Here is a 21,042-nt window from a genome sequence, read left to right as displayed (position 1 = left end):
AACCTTGCCCCTCTTCCCTGCCTTATTTTTCTTCATTGCACTTTTTACAATTTTACGTATTTTACCCATTTATTTATTAGATTTCATTAAAAGGTAAGCTACATAAGACAGGGTTATTATTGAGGATTGTTAATCAGTTTTATTCTCTCTGCTATCTTTAGTGTCCCTCGAAGGTGGCTCAGTGGTAAAGAGCCTGCCTGCAAATGCAGGAGATGTAAGAGACATGGGTTCAATCCCTGCATTGGGAAGATTCCCTGGAGGAGGGCATGGCAACCCACTCCAGTATTTTTGCCTGGAGAATCCCCATGGACAGAGGAGCCTGGCAGGCTACAGTCCATAGGGTCTCAAAGTAGGACATGACTGAAGCGACTTGGCACACATACATCTTTAGTACCCAGAAAAGTACCAGACATAGGAAGTGCTTAAAAATTGTTCAACAAGCTAATAATACACATTTATACACATCCTATTACACACACTCACACAAACATACACACACATACATGCACAACATGAGGCTGACTTGTTGAAACTTAAATTTCAGGGTAAAAAACTCTGTTCCAGGCAATGAACAACTCAAATACTGAATTCTTCAATTCTAGTCTCTTCCAAAGATGAACTCTGTTATGTCACTAGAATCAAGCCTTCTCTATTGAAATATGAGTTTAATATATTTACATGGAAATCCTTAGTTTGGGTTTTCTTTTTTTTTCTTCTGGATTTTCTTAGGAGTTGAATAGGAAATTATCTAATTTACATATAAGTAAATAACAGATTTTGGTGGGCACCTTTTCTATATTCAACAAATGTTAATTTCACACTCCAGCATTTCCAGAGTTATCAGACACTGTACAGATATTTTCTAGAGAGACAACAGTGAAATAGATAAACATGACATCTTTGAGGATCTTTAATGGGGGAGAATAAGCTTTGAAAACTATACAGTCCATGGGGCCACAAAGAATGGCACATGACTGAGTGGCAAACACTTTCACTAACACTTTCAAGTTTTGAAAGCTATACAAATTAAATAGCATCACCTAGTGGAGCAGACTAAAAATGTATGTGATTCTGCCTCTGATCACCTCAAAATATACCACCTGGGGGAAAAGTGCATCTGGACCGATGCTGTAACTTCGTGTTACACTGACACCATCCCCTTACTAGGAATCATGTGTAACATCATTTCAGACACACAGTTTGCAGTTAGACTTCCCAAGGATAAGCAGACAAATGCTTTCAAACTGTGGTGTTAGAGACTCTTGAGAGTCCCTTGGACAGCAAGATCAAACCAGTCAATCCTAAAGGAAATCAACCCTGTATATTCATTGGAAGGACTGATGCTGAAGCTAAAACTCCAATACTTTGGCCGCCTGATAGAAAGAACTGACTCATTGGAAAAGACCCTGATGCTGGGAAAGATGGAGGGCAGGAGGAGAAGGGAAAAACAGGATGAGGTGGTTGTATGCCATCATCGACTCAATGGACATGACTTTGAGCAAACTCCAGGAGATGGTGAAGGACAGGGAAGCCTAGTGTGCTGCAGTCCATGGGGTCACAAAAAGTTGAACATGACTGAGTGACTGAACAATGACGATCAACAACAAATATTTGAAAAAAAAACTTCTACAATAAGAAAGAAGCATAATCTCAACAACTTAAAAAACTGTGCCTCAGAAAACTGTATCATAAATACAAGCAAACTTTAGAATAAGCATAATAATTATTTCAGAACAATTCAAGGAACTATTGTAATGATGAAAAAAATGGAGACAGACATCACACACATACACACAAAAAGAATGTCAAAAATTGAAAATATAATTGTGAAACCAGGAGTTCAAAAGATTCAAAGAGCTTAATGAACCCAACTAAGCAGCAAGTAAGTTCTGAAATGAAATAGTGGTAATGACTGAACAGCATTGTGAATGTACTAAAGCCCACTGCATTGTACACTTGAAAATGACAAATTTTATCTCAATAGAAGAAGAAAAGAAGCAATGAGGACAAGAATGGTAATCTTATAAAAAGAAGGAAGAATAACTTTTTTTAGAAATAGAGTTGATTATCAAAATCAAAAGCCAGTTCTTTGCCAAAATGAATAAACTAACCTCTGGAAAGAGTGATCAAATGAAAAAATGAATAACACATGGATGGCTACAGTGGGGATTTTAACAGCATTAGTGACTCGATGAGAAGAGACAAGTACAAAATAATACGTTTGAAGACTATCCACAGTCTGCAGCACGGCATATCAAGTCTGCTCCCTTAGGTCTCAGCTTCCATGCCAGTGATGGGAGCAGCCAAGGACAGGGAGGTGAACATCCTAATTACTACATTCAGAATGACACAGGCTGGACTTCCCTGGTGGTACAGTGGATAGGACTGCCTGCCAATGCAGGGGACACAAGATCGATCCCGGGTCTGGGAGGATACCACATGCCACGGAGCAGCTAAGCCTGTGTGCCACAACTACTGAGCCCATGCTCTAGAGCCCAGGAGCCACAACTACCGAAGCCTCTGCACCCTACAGCCCATGCTCCATAATGAGAACCCACCACAATGGGAAGCCCGGGCACCTCAACAAAGAGTAGCCCCCACTCACCACAACCAGAGGAAACCTGTGCACAGCAAGGAAGACTCAGCGCACCAAGTACAAAATAATTTTTTTTTTTATGATACAAGCTTTCTGGTCCCCTGCCTGTTGACTCTAGGGTAACCCTGAGGTAAGCAGCTGAGTGATACTTGGATTCCTTACTAAGCAAGGAGACAAAATTCAGAAATACTGTGCTTTTACCTTATTATTAATGGATTTTTCTCCTTTGACCTTCTCAAGGTTTTATTCATTCAGGGAACAAATATTTATTTCCTATTTACTCAGTCTGCAGAAATTCTGCCACCAAAACCAGCACATCGACCTATTTTAATTCTATTTGCAGAGATCTGGTAAATTCAAACAGTGTGCAAATGCAACTACTCGGAAGGAGTGCAATTGTACCAACGATCAGAAGTTTTCATACGCTGTTGCTTTCTCAGATTGTCGAGAAAAGGTAAGATAATCTTTAATTTCCTGAAGACAGAGTGCTTTCGTATTAATAAGATTTTGAAATGGGCATTTTGGTTAAACATGAAACCCAAGACGTAGATGTCTTATCGTGACATAGAATTAAAGATGACATCAAGCTAAAAAGATTGTAATTTAAATGTTCCCAGACATAGTAATTCTCTCACAAAGAGTCACACACAACTGAGCAATTGAAATGAACTGAACTGAGACATAGTAATTAACCTCATCTGTAAAAGAGAATAAAACCGGCATTGCCCTATTCATTTCATAGGTTCTTATAAAGGTACACACATGCATATATCTATATGATAGCAATTTATTACCTGTCAAAAACTACACTAGATTGTGTTAAATATTGATTTATTCAAAAAAGTATTGAGTATATAATATGTATCAGGCTCTGGAATATCAAACTTGAAGCTCCAGGTAGTAGTGACGAACTAGAAGACAGTATAACACGCTGGTTAAGAGAGTGGGTTCTACGTCAAATAGTTCCTCTGTTAGTGTCCAAGCATTGAGACATGTATCAGGCTGATGTTGGTGTCTGCATTAGCTGACTCAACCTATGCACTTGGTATAACTTTTAAGTAGATCTGTTTCAAAGTCCTTGTCAGACTACATATGATGTTATTTTAAGTGATTTGTTTTGTTTTTATATAAAAATAAAATCATGCACCATAATATTGGGCATAGAGTCAGCATTCAATAAATTACAAAGGTTGCTATTATATACCACCACAACTCCACGCTTGCTGAATTCCACTATTTCTTGAGCATTTACTTCTACCATATACTGCTCTAAGTCTTCTCCATGACTTGTCTTGTTTCACTAGAGGCACAGAGAAGCCCGGTAATTTGCTAAAGATCACATCACTAATACGTGATGGAGCTAGATTTCAACTCTGGAGCCTGAGTTTAATGAGAATACGGAAAGATCATGACTGGCAGGGAGAGGGCTTTGGGAAGACCCAGTTCATACAGCTTTCCTTATAGTCCAACTCTCACATCCATGCATGACCACTGGAAAAACCATAGCCTTGACTAGATGGACCTTTGTTGGCAAAGTAACGTGTCTGCTTTTTAGTATGCTGTCTAGGTTGGTCATAACTTTTCTTCCAAGGAGTAAGCGTCTTTTAATTTCATGGCTGCCCTCATCATCTACAGTGATTTTGGAGCCCAAAAAAATAAAGTCAGCCACTGTTTCCACTATTTCTCCATGTATTTGCCATGAAGTGATGGGACCAGATGCCATGATCTTTGTTTTCTGAATGTTGAGCTTTAAGCCAACTTTTTCACTCTCCTCATACAGTACCTTACAGTTCATACAGTACCTTAAGGGATATGGGTTAGTAAAAAAAATCATCATAGCAAATTCCTATGGGAAAAAAAAAAGGTCAATAGAAAGATACAAGTTTTGCTACCACAGTGTTTGCATATTACTTTTGGAATTCACACTGATTCTACTGTAAGACAGATTTTTTTTCATGACCTGAGAAGGCAGAAATTCTCTCAGAAGCACACTTAATTTAGAATAGCCAAATTCTATTCATCCTTTTCCAGGAAATGAAATTAGTATTGAATTTTCCAAATTTATACTCATTCTTGGCATTTGCATTTTAGGTTCCTCGTTTTAAGTTTCCAGTTATACAATATCCAGTTTCTTTGCAAGTTTACAGTGAAGATGGAAATTTCCCAGTGGAAACTCCATACCTGGTTACTGTGACTGAAGTGAATAACAGGGAAAACTGGAACCTAAGTAGGATTTGCTTTCTTCTACAATTGTTACAGCTATAAGTACTGTGGTTATTGGGCTTCCCAGGTTGCGCAGTGGTAAAGAATCCACCTGCCAATGCAGGAGATGCAAGAGATGTGGGTTCAAGCCCCAGGTCAGGAAAATCCCTGGAATAGGAAATGGCAACCCACTCCAGTATTCTTGCCTGGAAAATTCCATGGACAGAGGAGCCTGGCGGGGTACAGTCCATGGGGCTGCAAAGAGTCAGATACGACTGAGCACAGCACACACACTGTTGTTATTACCTAGGGAAGTGGTTTACAAAACCTTTTCACCCAAAAGATAATCAAGAGGTCTTTGGAAAAGAAGTTGAATCGGTTATTATATCAGTGTCCATGCTACTTCTATCATCTCATACTTATTTTTAATACAGTGCAATGATTCAGTTGTACATATATTTATATATTCTTTTTCAAATTCTTTACTCTTTATAAATTATTACAAAATATTGAGATTTCCCTGTGCTATACAATAGGTCCTTGATGGCGATCTGTTTTGTAAATAGTGCTTATCTATGTTAATCCCCGCCTCCTAGTTTATCCCTTCTTCCCCTTTCCCCTTGTTAACCATAAGTTTGTTTTCTGTGTCTGTGTCTCACACTTATTTCATCATCACTTCAGTGACCTGGATTCAGACCATTATCTAGATTAGCAGCAAAAATGATTGAGTTTGTGCTACACGTTGGTCTGGCGTCTCCTTTCATCGCTTGTATGGAGGAAGATATAAAAGGTGTTGCCAGATTATCCATAGGATCTGTCTTCTAATTATATAAGAAAAGTTTATTAAATAGCTTATGATAAAATAACTGAAATAATGCAGAAGTATTTCTAAATAAGTAAAATGAAATCTACCAAAATTCAATTTTACCTCAAATAGATAATTTTTTGTTGCACATTTGTGTTTGTTCATGAATGTGTACTTTTAAGGAGATTTATGGGTAGATAGATTGATACATCAATAAATGGAGTTAAATGAAATTTCTAAATGTGACCAAATATCCAGACATTTCATATTCTGTGAGTCGTACTCTGACCCACATACGAATTTTTGAAATGAAAAATTAAGCAAAGAGAATTAGTAAACATTTTGCTTTAACTAACATCCTCATTTTTCCATGGTTTGCTGCAACCTGTTCTCTTTGAGTGCCAACTGTTAAATATTCAAGTATTTTGCATGCTGGTTGTTACACACTAGTTGCTTAAAGTTAGTCATGAAGAGGATATTCATACCCTGTATGGAAAAAAGGGAACCCTCCTATGCTGTTGGTAGGAATGTAAATTGGTACAATTACTATGGAGAACAGTGTGGAGGTTTCTTAAAACCAAAGAGAGAACTGTCACATGACCCAGCAATCCCACTCCTGGGTGTCTATCCCAACAGAACTATAATTGAAAAAGATACATGCACCCCTCTGTTCATAGCAGCGCTATTTGCAATAGCCAAGACATGGAAGCAACCTAAGTGCCCGCGGACAGATGAATGGATAAAGAAGATGTGAGATACATATATATATATATATATATATATATATATATATATATAGATAGAGAGAGAGAGAGAGATATATATAGATGGACTATTGCTCAGACATAAAATGAATGAAATAATGCCATTTGCAGCAACATAGATGGACCTAGTGATTATCACACTAAGCAAAGTAAGAAAAAGATAAATATCACATGATATCACTTATATGTGGAATCTGAAATATGTTACAAATGAACTTATTTTCAAAACAGAAGAAAACTCATTGACATAGTAAACAAATTTATGGTTACCAAAGGGGAAAAGGGGTGGGAGAAGGAGAAATTAAGAGTTTGGGATTAGCAGATACAAACTACTATATATAAACTAAATAAATAAACAAGTCTTATTGTATAGCACAAGAAACTATATTCAATATCCTGTTATACACTATAATAGAAAAGAATATGAAAAAGAATATATATATATATATGCTGAATCACTTTGCAATATACTAGGAACTAACATAATATTTTTTCTAACATAATATTTTAAATCAACTACACTTCAACTTAAATTTTTTTTAATTTAGAAAACAATATTCACATCCTGTAAATTGGCAGATGCTGCAATCAGAGGTTTTTTTCCCCCTTTAGATCCCATGTACCATTACACCACTGCAATCTCTAACCTCTACACTACATATCTAGTTTTAGAAAGAATTATAAGAAAACAGGAGTAACTGATCATTTCCTTTAGAAAAGATTTAGTGATCTTATTGTGGAATTTCTCTGCTACCTTACTGGAAATCATTTACCAACTGCTAAGGTAGTCCTGAAATTATTTCATTGCCAAATATCCAAAATGTAGGCAGATCAGGACTAGTCAAGAGCATAAGGCAGGAAAGAAAGGTCAGTCTGGATTAAGGTGGTCAGAGATCTTGTCCTTCTTGATGATGCCCCTGAGAAGATACACTGTCATACGCTAGGGCTAATTTCCCATAAATATATTCTCCACCAAGTCAAGAAGAACTAAAACTATGAAAGAAGGCAGCCATGTTATAGACTGGAATCTTTCATTGTACCTTAATGTACTTAAGAAACTTTATGCAGAATGAGAAAATAGCATACATGTGCTTAAAATACACTTGGTGTGATTTTAGGACACACTGTGCCAGAAAACGTTAAAAAAATGAAGGCCTACTTAGAATCGATTCTTTCTGTTCCAGTGTATAATCCTTTAGGCCTCAACTTAAGTATAAAAGTAAGTTGACAACATTTGTATTTTCCCTATTTTGAGTTTAGATAAGACCTTTATGTCTTTGTTTTTAAAGTTTAGTTATCTATGAATGGTGGAAATAGCATCTGAGAAGTGTGTGGAGGCTTTCCTCCATTTCCCTTGATGCTGTTATTTCTATAGATACCTTAATGTTGAATTTAACATTAACTTACCATTTTTTGAGCTGAAATACAAGACTAATGGATTATCAAGGTGGAACAGATAAGGTGTTTCCCAAAGTTAGTGGAAACGGATTCACTGTTCTTCACCTTGACACACACAGATACATGTCTTCTGGGTCCAGCTGCCTCTAAGAGCACAGCAGGTTGATATAATCTAGGTAATTGTGGTGAAAGCCAATAAAAGTTAGGGGACATATTAAAACCATATATGTGGACTAGCCCAAAGTGCTCTTCAAGGCCTTGTTAGACTTTATGTGTCTGTGAACCTGCTGTATAGCACAGGGAGTTCAGCTAGGAGCTCTGTGATGACCTTGATGGGTGGGATGGGTAGCGGGGCAGAGAGGGAAATACAAGAGGGAGGGGATATATATAGCTGATTTACTGTACAGCAGAAACTAACACAACATTGAAAAGAAATTATACTCCAATTTTAGAAAAATCTACCCCAAAACCCCAGCACATGTATACCTTAAATGTATATAATTTTTATTTTCCAATAATACCTCAGTAGAGCTGTAGGGAAAATAAATAAAATAGAATGAATATCTTTTCTTCAAAAAAAGAAGAAAGAAAAAGAAAAAAGTATCAGCTATCGAGTCCCTCTGTTTCAAACTTGTCCTTCTCCTTCCATTTTTATTTTGTTATATAAAGTATATGCTCAAGAAGCTTAGAAAAGAGATGGGAATTTTTCTATGCACCATCAGTTAGGGAAAGTAACCCCAGTGTGTATTTTTACTTAAAGGAACATACATGTCGATGTTGCTAATGCCTGGTGTATTTTTTCCACAGGGATCTGAGCTCTTTCACTTCAGAGTGTCTGTTGTTCCGGGGGTCTCTTTCTGTAACTTAGTTGAAGAATTTCAGGTACAGTGAAGGCACAGGTATCCAGTGGGGAGATGGCTGAGGAAATAATATGACAGGCATCTGTCCAGGACACACTGAAGAGAAAAAAATGACAGAATGTATATGATGGACAAGGCTCAGAGATGGGGGGTCCTGGAGACTGGAGGTGACATCATCAGCAAGGGTGAAGTCAGGGTCCTCAAAAGGTCTCAGGACCAGTTGATGCTGGGAAAGTTGTAATAATTGCCTGTGTTTGTTTTTGTTCCCTCTTCACCTTCCATATTTAGCTAGGTTTTCTGATCCCCTTGACTATCTCCCCACAGAGACCACGGTCTGTAACTTTTTAGTTTCCAGCATTATCTTCCCTTTGGTTATTTGCATTGTTACAGTAGAGTCTTATATGCTCCCAAAGCCATCAAGATCCAAAAGAATTGGAAATCAAAGTCCGTCTCCTCAAATCACCCTCTGATGTTCAGTGACTCATTTTTGCTTACTCGCATAATGGTATCTGCTGCCTATGGGGTTGTAGAGGAATGAGGATTTAATTAAATTAGTTAATGGCTCATTCACTGTCAAATACCAATACAACATTATCAGAAACAAAAGCTCTCAACTCTTTCCTTTTCCTTTTTCTGTCCTGGCCCTGCCTCAGTAATGAGTCTGCACCAGATAGGTGGTCAAAGCAGCAGTGTAGACACTTAAGATCCTGAGAGAAAATCCATCCCACTAGAAAGAGGATCTAGAAAAAGAAGTACCTGTCATATGAGGAGCCTAAGAGAAAATCCTCATTATTTTTCTCTTTGTTCTCACCTCTTTGTCCCATGGTCAGCCCCAGTTTCATGGAAGAGCACAATAATATGGGAGGATAAAACTCTAATGAATTAGATTCTGGAATCCACAGAAGCAAGAAGAAAGTTGTACAACATCCTTAATGTACTGAGGACAGTCATAGTGTAGGGAGGAAGGACTGTCTACCCAGAATTCTATATCTAGTGAAAATATCCTTCAAGAATGAGAGCGAAATAAAGGTATTTTCAGGTGAAGGAAGAATAAAATAATCTACTGTAGGCAGAACTTCTCTAAAAAAATGCATAAGGAAGTTCTTCAGGCTAAGAAGACAAGTCAGCAGAGACACAAAGTTTCAGGAATGAAGGAAGAATTATAAAAATGAAAGAAAGAAAAATAGGAAGTGATTGCACAGTTAATAAAGGAAGAGAATCATTAAAAAACAATAGAAAAAGATAAAGTTTCTTAAATCATGCTTTTGAAAGTATCCTAAAACAATGGAATGCAAAACAAAATTTTGGCTTTTTTTCTCACCATAAAGGACATTATTGAAATCACTGACAAAATTTGAGTAAGATCTGTAGATTAGAAAGTAGCATTGTCTCACAGTTAATATCTTGGTTTTGATAATTGCACTCTAATATGAGTGAATCCTTTCAATTTGTGTTAAAGAAGCACAAACTGAAGTATTTTGATGATAAAAAGATATCGTGTCTAGAACATACTTTTCTGTGATTCTGGTGTTCAACCTTTTTAAAAAACATGTCCTGGAATATTTAGATAATCATAGAAGATTGGAAGGGAAACATTTAAAGAAAAACTGTTTTCAAGAGCTTTAGAGACAGAAATTTAGCTGGAGAATACATGATTTTAGGGGCGATGGGGTTTCCACTCTCAGAAATGTATAAAAGTGAAAGTGAAAGTTGCTCAGTGGTGTCCAATTCTTTGCAACCCCATGGACTATACAGTCCATGGAATTCTCTAGGCCAGAATACTGGAATGGGTAGCCTTTCCCTTCTCCAGGGGATCTTCCCAACCCAGGGGTTGAACCCAGGTCTCCCACATTGCAGGCGGATTCTTTACCAGCTGAGCCACAAGGGAAGCCCTAGAAATGTATTATATAGCTTAACTGAAGAAATGAAATTTTCATATTGTCCAGTTGGTAAAGTCACTAAAATTTTGTTTTAGGTAGAAATGGGTAAGGAACGCATTCTGGGTGGAAAGAATGACAGCAGCAAAGACACAGATACAGAGAGGTATTAAGCAATCATTTCAATAGTAGATCCATTTGGTTGGAATGGAAAGTTATATATATGAAAGTGGGTAGGTTAGGGTCCCATTGTGGGAGACCTTGAATGTCAGAATGAGAACTTTGGAAAATTCCTATCAGCAATGAGAAGCTATTAAACATTTTTGAAAAGGAGTGTTTAGGAATGAGCACATGATCTACAACTGTGCAATCCCAGTGCTTTTGCTCAAAGTGCTGAGATGTGAACTTGCTCTTTCTTAATGACATTGAACAAGGAAGCTTGCAGCCTCAGGAGCTACTATCAAGCCGTAGGACTGTTAGGACTTTGGAGGGAGTTATCCGACACTGAGGAAGCAGAACAGAGAGATAGAAGAAAAAAAAAAGATTATGATTACAATGGATTATTTCCTCTGGTCTTCCTAACTTTGGTATTTTCTTTAGAGAAAAGCAGACTCATTTTTGCAATTACGTGCAGCACACAATTGTCTTCCTCACAGACCACAAACAGATTAGATCTTTAGATCTTACAAAGCTAATTATTCAACCTCCTCTGATGGGCCACCTTTTAAGAAAGACTTTTGTTGTCTTGGAGCACCATTCCAAAAACCACAAGTAGTATATCACATTCAATAGGTAATATTTTTCTATAAAAATGAAGTGAAGTCGCTCAGTTGTGTCTGACTCTTCACGACCCCATGGACTGTAGCCCGCCAGGCTCCTCCATCCATGTGTTTTTTCCAAGCAAGAGTACTGGAGTGGGTTGCCATTTCCTTCAATCCCCAATAATTCCTGAAGCACTGGGTACATAGTCTGAGCCTCCAAGTACAACAGGACATGATTAAACCAGCTGATCCATTACCATGAGGATAATTATCTTCTCACATTAGAAGCAGTTTCTCACTGCTTTCCACACCACTTGCCAGAGCCACCTTTTAAATACTGTTGCTTTCAATACCTCCTTTTTGGTACTACTTCTAAATAGTCAAGGCTTCCTCATAGCTCAGTTGGTAAAGAATCCACCTGCAATGCAGGAGACCCCAGTTCAATTCTTGGATTGGGAAGATCCACTGAAGGGATAGGCTACCCACTCCAATATTCTGGCCTGGAGAATTTCATGGATTGTAGAGTCCAAAAAGTCAGACATGACTAAGCAACTTTCACCTTCACCTAGACGGTCAAGATTCTTTTTTTTCAAAAATAAAGCAGTCTGTGTTTAAAAAAAAAAAATTGTTTTATAGACCAATGTTTTACAAAGATCAATCTGGCAATGTTATTATGTCAACATGAATTGACAGCATGGAATGGAGGCTATTTATACAAAGTAAGGTAATAAAACTCCGAATAGCAATATCAAAAGTAGAACAGAAAGAACCTGAAAAAAGTGTTTTAAAAATTAATAGCTATAGGATTGCTTCTTAAAAACATATATACCCTTAGGTCACTGAAGGATGGTCATACCTTGAACTTGAGCTATACACTACAGCAGCTTTTTAATCCTTTATCTTGTCCTGGCATTTCCCACATTCCCACATCCTATTTCCATTCATCTCTACTTTCCTACCTCAAAAGATAATCTTGCTTCTTACTTCACAGGGAAAACGTAAGCTTGAACCATTTTACCCTCCATATGCCCCCATTTCTACCTGTAGCATACATGGCGTCCATCCTTACCTCTAGTCTCAGAGGAAAAGATCCTTGCTTCTGTCAGTGTCCTGTCTCCCCTCTAGGAACTTGTTTTTATTAATTATTCTCTCAGGCAGAGGAAACATTTTAAATATACAGAAATTTCCCACTGTTGTCACTCATACTGAGAATTTTCTGAAGAGATGGTAGTCTGGAAGAGCACATGCTTCTTTCCTCTACCTTGAATGTACCTTCTCCTCCTCCTCTTATTCTCCAAGATTCTGATCGGGAAGCACATTCCCTGGTTACTCTAAGCAGTCAGGCACTTCTCACCATGTTCCATGTTCCCTGATAGCTCAGTTGGTAAAGAATCAGCTTGCAATGCAGGAGACCCCGATTCAATTCCTGGGTCAGGAAGATCCACTGGAGAAGGGATAGGCTACCCATTCCAGTATTCTTGGGCTTCCCTTTTGGCTCAACGGGTAAAGAATCTGCCTGCAATGCAGGAGACCCAGTTTGATCCCTGGGTTGGGAAGATCCCCTGGAGAAGGGAAAGGCTACCCACTCCAGTATTCTGGCCTGGAAAATTCCATGGACTGTATAGTCCATGGGGTCGCAAAGAGTCTGACATGACCGAGCCACTTTCACTTTCACCATGTTCCAATGGCACTTTGCCTCTTCCTCTGTGACTGAACACAGAATGTTTTCCTACTGTGTAAGTGCTCTGTCTGACCACTTCTGCCATTAAAGACAAATGATAGGGCTTTCCTGTTGGCTCAGTAGTAAAGAATCTGCCTGCCAATGCAAGAGACACGGGTTCGATCCCTGGTCTGGGAAGATCCCACATGCCACAGAGCAAGTAAGCCCAAGCGTAGGAAAAAAGATTAAGAAGAAGAAAAAAGATGAAAGATAAAGATACAGGATATAAATTGAATTCTTATTCCCTATGTAAATTGTGCACATTGTTACCTGTCAGATTGCCAAGAGACTGTTTCTAAGGTTTGTGGAGGCTGAATATCTATATTGGTCTGGACAGAATATTGCTATATGAGTAGTAGTGTTTCCACCATTGTGTGAATCATGTCAAGTTCAATGTTTTGAATTGCTGAGCTCAGAAAACTTAAATATAAGACTTTGCTTTCTCTGTTGCAGATTTATGTTGACGAAGTCCCTCTGCCGTTTCCAGGACACACACTTATTGCTGTTGCAGCAGCTGTACTGCTAGGGGGATTAATTTTTATAGCATTTATGTTCCAAATACGTAATATCCACCCATGGGATACATTCAAAAAACTGATTAGAAGAAACAATGTGAACCCCACAAATATCACTGCCAATTAGCTAGTTTATAGATGAAAATCTGAATATTGAACAAATGATAATCATCATTTTCTCTGTATTTCCTAGTTTCATTAGAGAATTCCTAGAAAAAATATATTTAAATGTTAATGTAAAAATTAGATAAAATACTACAGAATTAGCATTTTAACTCAAATTACACTTTGTCAACATGTTTACCATTCCATTCTCTTATTTTGGATACATAGAAAATTTCTTATGTTAACACTTAGAAAATTTTCCTTGAGATTTTTAAGAAAATGAAAAATGATAACCATCTCTTGGGGAACGGGTTTTCTGTATTTATTCTATAGCTTTTGTTGACTGGAGCCCATTCTGAGCCTTGTCCTTTTCTGATTAGAATAAGGAGAATGCAGTCCTGCCAGGGAAAGACAGTTGATGAGGGAAAGATAGGTGATAAAGGAGGCCCATGTCCATGTATGCTTTCAGAACCTCGTGGGAATTACAGGTGAAGCCATTTGGGTTTTCTTGAGGCAACTTCAAAATCAGATTGTAATACCTAAAGAGGGAATGTGACCCCGTCATGGGGCTGAGTCTGGGGGCGGTACTGGTTTACAGAACCACATGTGACATGTAGAATTCCAAAAGATGCACCTCTGTGTGCTCTGAGAGCACCCGTTCCCAGGTCGTCAGAAGATGGCCAGTACATTTGGAGATCAGAGAGTTACACCCTCCTGAAAAAGCCCAGGAGGAGCCACAGTCTGCTCTTAACAACATGGGGCAAGGCTAGGCACCCAGCCCAGGAGAGTCCAGTTCTGGGAACCGCAAACCATGGCCGTGCCTGTGTATCCTGAAAGTTCTTCTGAGAGGACAGTGGGCAGGGTAGACCCAGCACTCAGACTCAGGAGCCAGACATTACAAGTTTGCCACTTCCGAGATGTATGACCTGAGAAAATCATTTAATTTCTTTGTGCCTGAGTGTTTTCACCTGTAAAATGGGGATAATATTAATACCTACCTAATAGGGCTGTTGTGAAGGCCAAATGAATTAATACAAACAAAGTAATTAGAACAGTGCCTGGCTTTGTGAATTGCTGTTCTGTTGCAGGTAATAGAAATCCATCCTGTCTAATTACAATGAAAAGGGAGTTTATTGGAAGGATACTACAGGAAGCCAGAAAATCAAAGCAAAATCTGGACAAGGAGTGCTTGTCTGTGGGGAGGAAGGAGACCCATTCTGGGGACCTAGGAGACAGGAATTTGTCAGCTCCTCAGAGCATCACTTGGGCTAGGGATCCAGAGATTAAACATGGCACAGAGATTAAAAGTGTAAACTACAGAGTTTGACAACCTGTGTTTCTTCTTTTAATAAATTTTTTTAACTACTTTAACATTTACTGAAAAGTTATTATGGTGGTACAAAGAGTTCTCATATAACCCACACTCACTTGCCCCTGATATTAACATCTTTTTTTTTTTCAGTTAAGTAGATAAAAATGCCTTTATTTCTAAAATGTGGCTTAACTACACCCATGGTGTGCTAAGCTTGTTTTGGAATCATCTTGCAGCTCCAAGTAAAACCAGGCCAGTGGAGGAACAGTCGGGGCTATTGGTTCCCGGCACCAAGGTGTCACTACTTCACCAATTCAATCCACACAGTTATTCTCCAGAAGTTTTTTGTGACGTATGGAAAGTCGTTTTGGATTCCTTTGTACGACAGAGAGGTCCGACCTTGAGGAAGATCGGTAGCCCACATCCTCTGCTTTGATAGGCTTAATGATATGGCCTGGCTTGGTGACAACCTTGGACATGGTCAGCTTTTGGAAGGCCCTCTGGGTGTTCCACGTAGATCCTATGGGGGTCTGGATGGTCCTTTCAAATTGGTGATGGTGTGTGAATGGATGTGAAAGCACCTGCACCTGATGAGCTGCTGCATGGATGTTCCGCTTCTCACTGATGATCACGTTTGGCAAATTCTTGTCTTTCCTTGGAGGACCCTCAGGGGCTTTAATGAGAAACCGGCGTCTCTTCTTGGCACTGGGCTTCAGGCCCATACCACCCCACTTGCCCCAGCCAGGCAGAGTCAGGTCCAGGTCCTTTGGCTTACTCGCCTCCACAGCTTCCCTCTTCTCTTTCAAGAAGTCTCTGATGGCATCATCCCCAGCAAAAGCTACCTTTATCATCTGCCTTTGATCTCTCTCTTCTTCATCTTCCAACTCCTGTACAGTCGTGGGAACTGCCAAGGACTTCACGGAAGACGATTTTGTGGTTAGGAGGTTCTGGAGATCAATCATTTGCTCCTTCCTTTTCTTCTCCTTGGGGGTGCCAATATGATTACTTAGATTCTTCTCCAACTGCAGGCCTTCCACTGCAGTTCTGGGAAGCTCCTTGTTTTCAACACACCCTTCTCTGCCCAGCTCCTCCAGCTCATCCAGAGTCTGAGCTCTCTTTGGCCTCTGCAGCAACATAGGCTCCTCTTCCTCCCTGGCAGGTTCCTCTCTCTGAGCTGTCCTCGCTGAACTCAGTTCTTGCTTCCCTGACTGATGGTTCTCTGTGATGAGTTTCTGAGACAGTGCCCTCAATTCGGACAGAACCTCCTGGCTGCTAGGATCCTTTGTTACATGTCTGTGCACTGGCTCCGCCATGTGGTTGAGCTCAGACTTCTGTCTAAGTGATCGCCTTTCCTCAAATTCTTTCAAGAGAGTTTCTTCCTCCACCACTGCTCTTTCTTCCTCACTTTCAGAAGTCTCCTGGGCTTCAGGCTCAGCAGGATTTTCCAGGTCTTTCTGGACCTCAGCCTCTTTGGCAACAATGAAGTGATTCTGGAACATCCAGGGGTTCAGTCCATTTGCCTTTATCTGCACCCCATTCACCATGTCAGGGACAAGAGGTTCTTCCTCTTCCTCCTGGACTTCCTCCTCTTCCTCACTCTCAGAGGCCGCCTGGACCTTCTGCATCAGCTCTTTGTTCCTGGCCAGCTGTTCCTGCATAGCCTGGCGAGCCTCCAGGTCGTATTTGGCCATAATTGCCTTTGATTTTGCCCATTTCCCACTGTTCTGGTGCTTAAGGCTCATTCGCTCCATCATTCTGGCCTTGTCAAGTTTTTCTAGTTCTTCCAGTGCCGCAGCAGGATTGACCTTCTGCAGCTTCTCAAAATCTTTTAAGGCTTGCTTGGCCTTTCCTTTCTTCAGAATTCTGTGATACTTTTTGCTCTTGATTCTCTTCTCTCTCCGAGCCCTGGCCTCATAGTAGGACTGCAGGGCCCGGGCCCTTTGAAGCTCTGCTCGGCGCATCTTTACCTCTTCCAGGCTCATAGCTTTGAGAGAGGCCTTTTCCACAGGAGTCAGTAAAGGCTCTGTCACAGGCTGCTTATTCTTATGGAGAAGATCAAAAATCTCCTGCTCCAGGGGAGTTCCTGCTTTCCAGCCACTGACCACATGTTCAATGGGAGCAAAGACTGATTGGGGCTTGCTCAGGGGAAAAACCAGCTGCTCTGCTTGCCAGTTCTTCAGAACAACAGGATCCCATTTGGAGAGGATTTGGGAGCTTTTATTGAATGCCACTTCTCTGTGGATCTGCTCAATCTCTTCTCTGTGAAGTGGTAACTCCACAGTCTTCGATTTCACTCGATTCAGCTGCTTTTTCACAGCAGCCAATGTGGATGAAGTTTTAACAGGCTCAAGCAGATCTGAAAGGACCAGCTTTTCTCCTGATCCTTCAGAACTTACACTGAACTCTGACACCTTCAGACTAGCCTCAGACCTCTCAGCCAATTTCTGCCTATCCTTTCTATTAAGTGAACTGATTGATTCCAGAAGCTTCTGATGCTTTCTTTCCCCATCGTTGTCCCCTTCATCTTCACTGGTGCTCAAGGGGTAGTCTTTTGGCAAATCCTCTAGTTCTTTCTGTTGGTTCAAAGCCAGAAGGTTGCTCTCTGCAGCCTGGTTCCTGCTCATCTCAGCAGCCTGTCTCTCACATGGACCAGGAGTGGAAGTCGAAAGGTGATATTAACATCTTATAGCCTGGTTTTTATCTAGCTCCATCACCTACAAGCTGTGTGACCTCAGGAAAGTTATTTAACCTAAGATTCCATCCTGTGGTCCACACTTTGGCTGTTTGAGCTGTAGGATGCCATGTATGCATGCATCTGTATTCCTGTGTGTTCAAAGATACCCCTGCTCAGCTAATTCATTCTTCATGTGACCACAAATTTATTCACCTCTTCCCTGAAAACAGTCCATCCAAAGTCAGCTAATGATGGGATTCCAGAGATAATGTCATAGAGCCACTGTTCTTGGAGTCCAGGATCTCTAGGTGCTATCAATTTCTCTTAATTTCTTGTCAAAAAAGGAAGAAAATGGTGATAATTAGTACACTTGTATACCTGTGGTGGATTCATTTTGATATTTGGCAAAACTAATACAATTATGTTGTTTAAAAATAAAATAAAATTTAAAAAAAAAAAGTGACTTTTATGACCCCGTAACTAAGCCCCTAAAGCTGGCTTAGTTTATCTTAGGTTTATCTCTCCTCCACACATTCCACATGCTGCCTTGCCTCTGAACTGTACCTCATTTGATTAGGATCCTTTGCCCCAAACAATGAAATGCCTTCATTCCTGAAGGATCTGAGGCTTTGGCAATCAGATACCTATCACTCTGTAAGTTAGTTTCCATTGATTTTTTTTTTTTTTTCAGTTTATATGGATTTTTATCTTGGGGTATCCTTGGTAGTAAAAGTGTGTGGCCTGAAAGACACCCAATTAATATTGGTCCTCACTGTGTTACAGGCTTCCTTTGTGGCTCAGCTGGTAAAGAATCTGCCTGCAATGTGGGAGATCTGGGTGCAATCCCTGGGTTGGGAAGATCCCCTGGAGAAGGGAAAGGCTCCCCACTCCAGTATTCTGGCCTGGAGAATTCCATGGACTGTATAGTCCATGGTGTTGCAAAGAGTTGGACACGACTGAGAGACTTTCACTTTTCCCTGTGTTAGAGCATCTCTATTTTTTCTCAATAAGATTGATGATCCCCTCTTGTGCCTGTTTTTCTAATGCACAAAAATGGCTACATGGCAGTCTTGGTGGAATCACTGGGGTCACTGTTGTGTTCACTGGTATTTTTACACTGGTTAGATAGGTCACTTGATTAACAGAGCTCAAAAAGCAAAACTGTTGGCAGTGGCTTATTAAGTGAAATCTAAAAATAATCACATTCATTCTCCACCCCTTACTTCCCATTTTATTGTGTTCCAGCTATCTCAAGCATCCCTGTATGCTGGGGATCTCCAACATGGAACATACATTTCATCCAACGGGAGAAATCACAGCGTCCCCAGGACCACTGTGCATGAACTTTCGGTAGACTTCTTTATGTCATAAGACCATCCACGTTTCTGGATAGCAGAGTAGCAATCATGCAACGGGGGCTTCCCTGGTGGTCCAGAAGTTAAGGGGGTGCAGCTTCAGTTCCTGGTTGGGAAACTAAGATCCCACATGCCTCATGGCCAAAAAACCAAAACATAAGACAGAAACAAAATTTCAAAAAAGACTTAAAAAAAATAATGCTATGAATCCCCAAAACATCTACCCGTTACCTCACTTCTTTTTGTGATATGAATGAGGATAGGACAGAGGCAAATCGTGAGGGATTAAAATGTCTAAGGTTCCAGTGTGCTGAAAAGATTGTTGTTGTCCCCCTACGGGTAATTAAAATTTAAGTGTTTGATTATAATACAACACTTAAATGTACGTGGAAATTAAATTAACTTCTTTCCAGATTTCCTGATTGGAAAAATTCCAAATTCGTCAGAGCCTTACTATTCTCATTTTTTATCACCTCATTCCCTGTGTTGGTACATAAAGTGACAGAAATGGAGCAACACATGGTAGTGGATAAGACATGCCGAGCGAATGGGCACACATGCCTACTGTACAAGGAATTCATCTTTTTATGGAGCAAAAGGCAGCATGCTTACTGCCTGTGGTAACAGTCTCAGGTTCTGTAAGTTCAGGGTTCCTACCAGGTAACGCAACTCATCATGTGTGCACCTGTCATCTAGCCTGCTTTGTGTCACCCTAGGCAAATAGATGGGGAAACAGTGCAAACAGTGTCAGACTTAATTTTTTGGGTTCCAAAGTCACTGCAGATGGTGACTGCAGCCATGAAATTAAAAGATGCTTACTCCTTGGAAGGAACGTTATGACCAACCTAGATAGCATATTATAAAGCAGAGACATTACTTTGCCAACAAAGGTCCATCTAGTCAAGGCTACGGTTTTTCCAGTGGTCATATATGGATATGAGACTTGGACTGTGAAGAAAGCTGGGCACCGAAGAATTGATGCTTTTGAACTGTGGTGTTGGAGAAGACTCTTGAGAGTCCCTTGGACTGCAAGGAGATCCAATCAGTCCATCCTAAAGGAGATCAGTCCTGGGTGTTCATTGGAAGAACTGATGCTAAAGCTGAAAGTCCAATACTTTGGCCACCTCATGTGAAGTGTTGACTCATTGGAAAAGACCCTGATGCTGGGAGGGATTGCAGGCAGGAGAAGAAGGGGACGACAGAGGATGAGATGGCTGGATGGCATCACCGACTCAATGGACATGAGTTTGAGTAAACTCAGGGAGTTAGTGATGGACAGGGAGGCCTGGCGTGCTGTGATTCATGGGGTTGCAAAGAGTCGGACACGACTGAGCGAATGAACTGAACTGAGGGCTCAGGTGCAAAGTGTGGTACAAAGACACTGATCCTCTGGCTACTGCTGTTGTTGAAATTAATGAGTTGTTTGTTTTGTCCCGGTGTCTTCTGTCCTCCACCAGCATCACCAGAACTACGTCGTTACTTAGCAAGTAGCTAAGTATCTCAGATCCTTCACAGTTCTTGACACAAACAAGGCTTAAATTTGTTCATGGGTCTACTGGGTCATGAGAGAAGAGTAACCAATTTGTACTGCAGCTGGAACTGGGCTAGATCCCACTCAAAGCTGTCCATTTTTTCGAACCAAAATTATTAGAGCAGAAATTCTAAATGGTATGTGGCATGTTCAGCCTCCCATTTCCAGGCATCGTTTGTCTTGGCAGTAGGGAATGTGCGGTTCTCTAGCCTGTTCTTTACTTTGGAATGGGACATCACTACGGGATCCAGAATACTGAATTCATCCAAACTTTGCTAAAGCGTATTCTTACTAACTTTAATTTTCTATTTTATCATGGAATCTTACCAAGATATCTTAGGAAATTGTTTCTTTATGCTCTTAGGGTCCTACTACATCATGAGATGGTCGCCTTGCTCCCCACTAGACTGGGGCACAGAGTCACAGTGGCAGAAGAGTTACAGCATGCCACTAAATGGCCAGGGGAAGGCCCATACTTGACATGGAAGCAACATGCCAGGTGCCAGGGCCCTCTAGGTGCCATGGCTAGGTGCCCACTTGGCTGTCATTATAATGAGCACAGGGGAT

The 21,042-nt window shown here is 40.2% G+C and overlaps 3 protein-coding genes across 3 annotated transcripts in view; 1 reads left to right on the top strand and 2 right to left on the bottom strand.

The window, feature by feature from the left end:
* The window catches only part of CATSPERB (cation channel sperm associated auxiliary subunit beta), a 184,180-nt gene extending 170,540 nt beyond the window's left edge, over nt 1–13,640 (top strand). Inside the window, 5 exon segments of the mRNA XM_070358214.1 lie at nt 2,940–3,050; nt 4,688–4,823; nt 7,486–7,586; nt 8,573–8,647; nt 13,437–13,640. Of these exon segments, the coding sequence (XP_070214315.1) occupies nt 2,940–3,050; nt 4,688–4,823; nt 7,486–7,586; nt 8,573–8,647; nt 13,437–13,640 (627 nt within the window).
* LOC102275867 (U3 small nucleolar RNA-associated protein 14 homolog A) lies at nt 13,637–17,539 on the bottom strand. Its single transcript, XM_070357860.1, has one exon. It carries the CDS (start codon nt 17,537–17,539, stop codon nt 15,230–15,232), a length of 2,310 nt encoding a protein of 769 aa, XP_070213961.1. The 3' UTR covers nt 13,637–15,229.
* Nucleotides 17,540–17,782: 243 nt separating this feature from the next.
* Nucleotides 17,783–21,042, bottom strand: part of LOC138984372 (uncharacterized) — a 49,281-nt gene continuing 46,021 nt past the window's right edge. Inside the window, exon 6 of the mRNA XM_070358213.1 lies at nt 17,783–17,920. The gene's annotated coding sequence lies outside the window, so the exon portion shown is untranslated. The remainder of the gene's footprint in view (nt 17,921–21,042) is intronic.

The sequence above is a fragment of the Bos mutus genome, chromosome 21 (assembly GCF_027580195.1).
Source record: "Bos mutus isolate GX-2022 chromosome 21, NWIPB_WYAK_1.1, whole genome shotgun sequence".
NCBI classification, from domain to species: Eukaryota; Metazoa; Chordata; class Mammalia; order Artiodactyla; family Bovidae; genus Bos; species Bos mutus.
The sequence above is the reverse complement of the archived record's forward strand: the minus strand, read 5'-3'. Positions and strand labels throughout refer to the sequence as shown.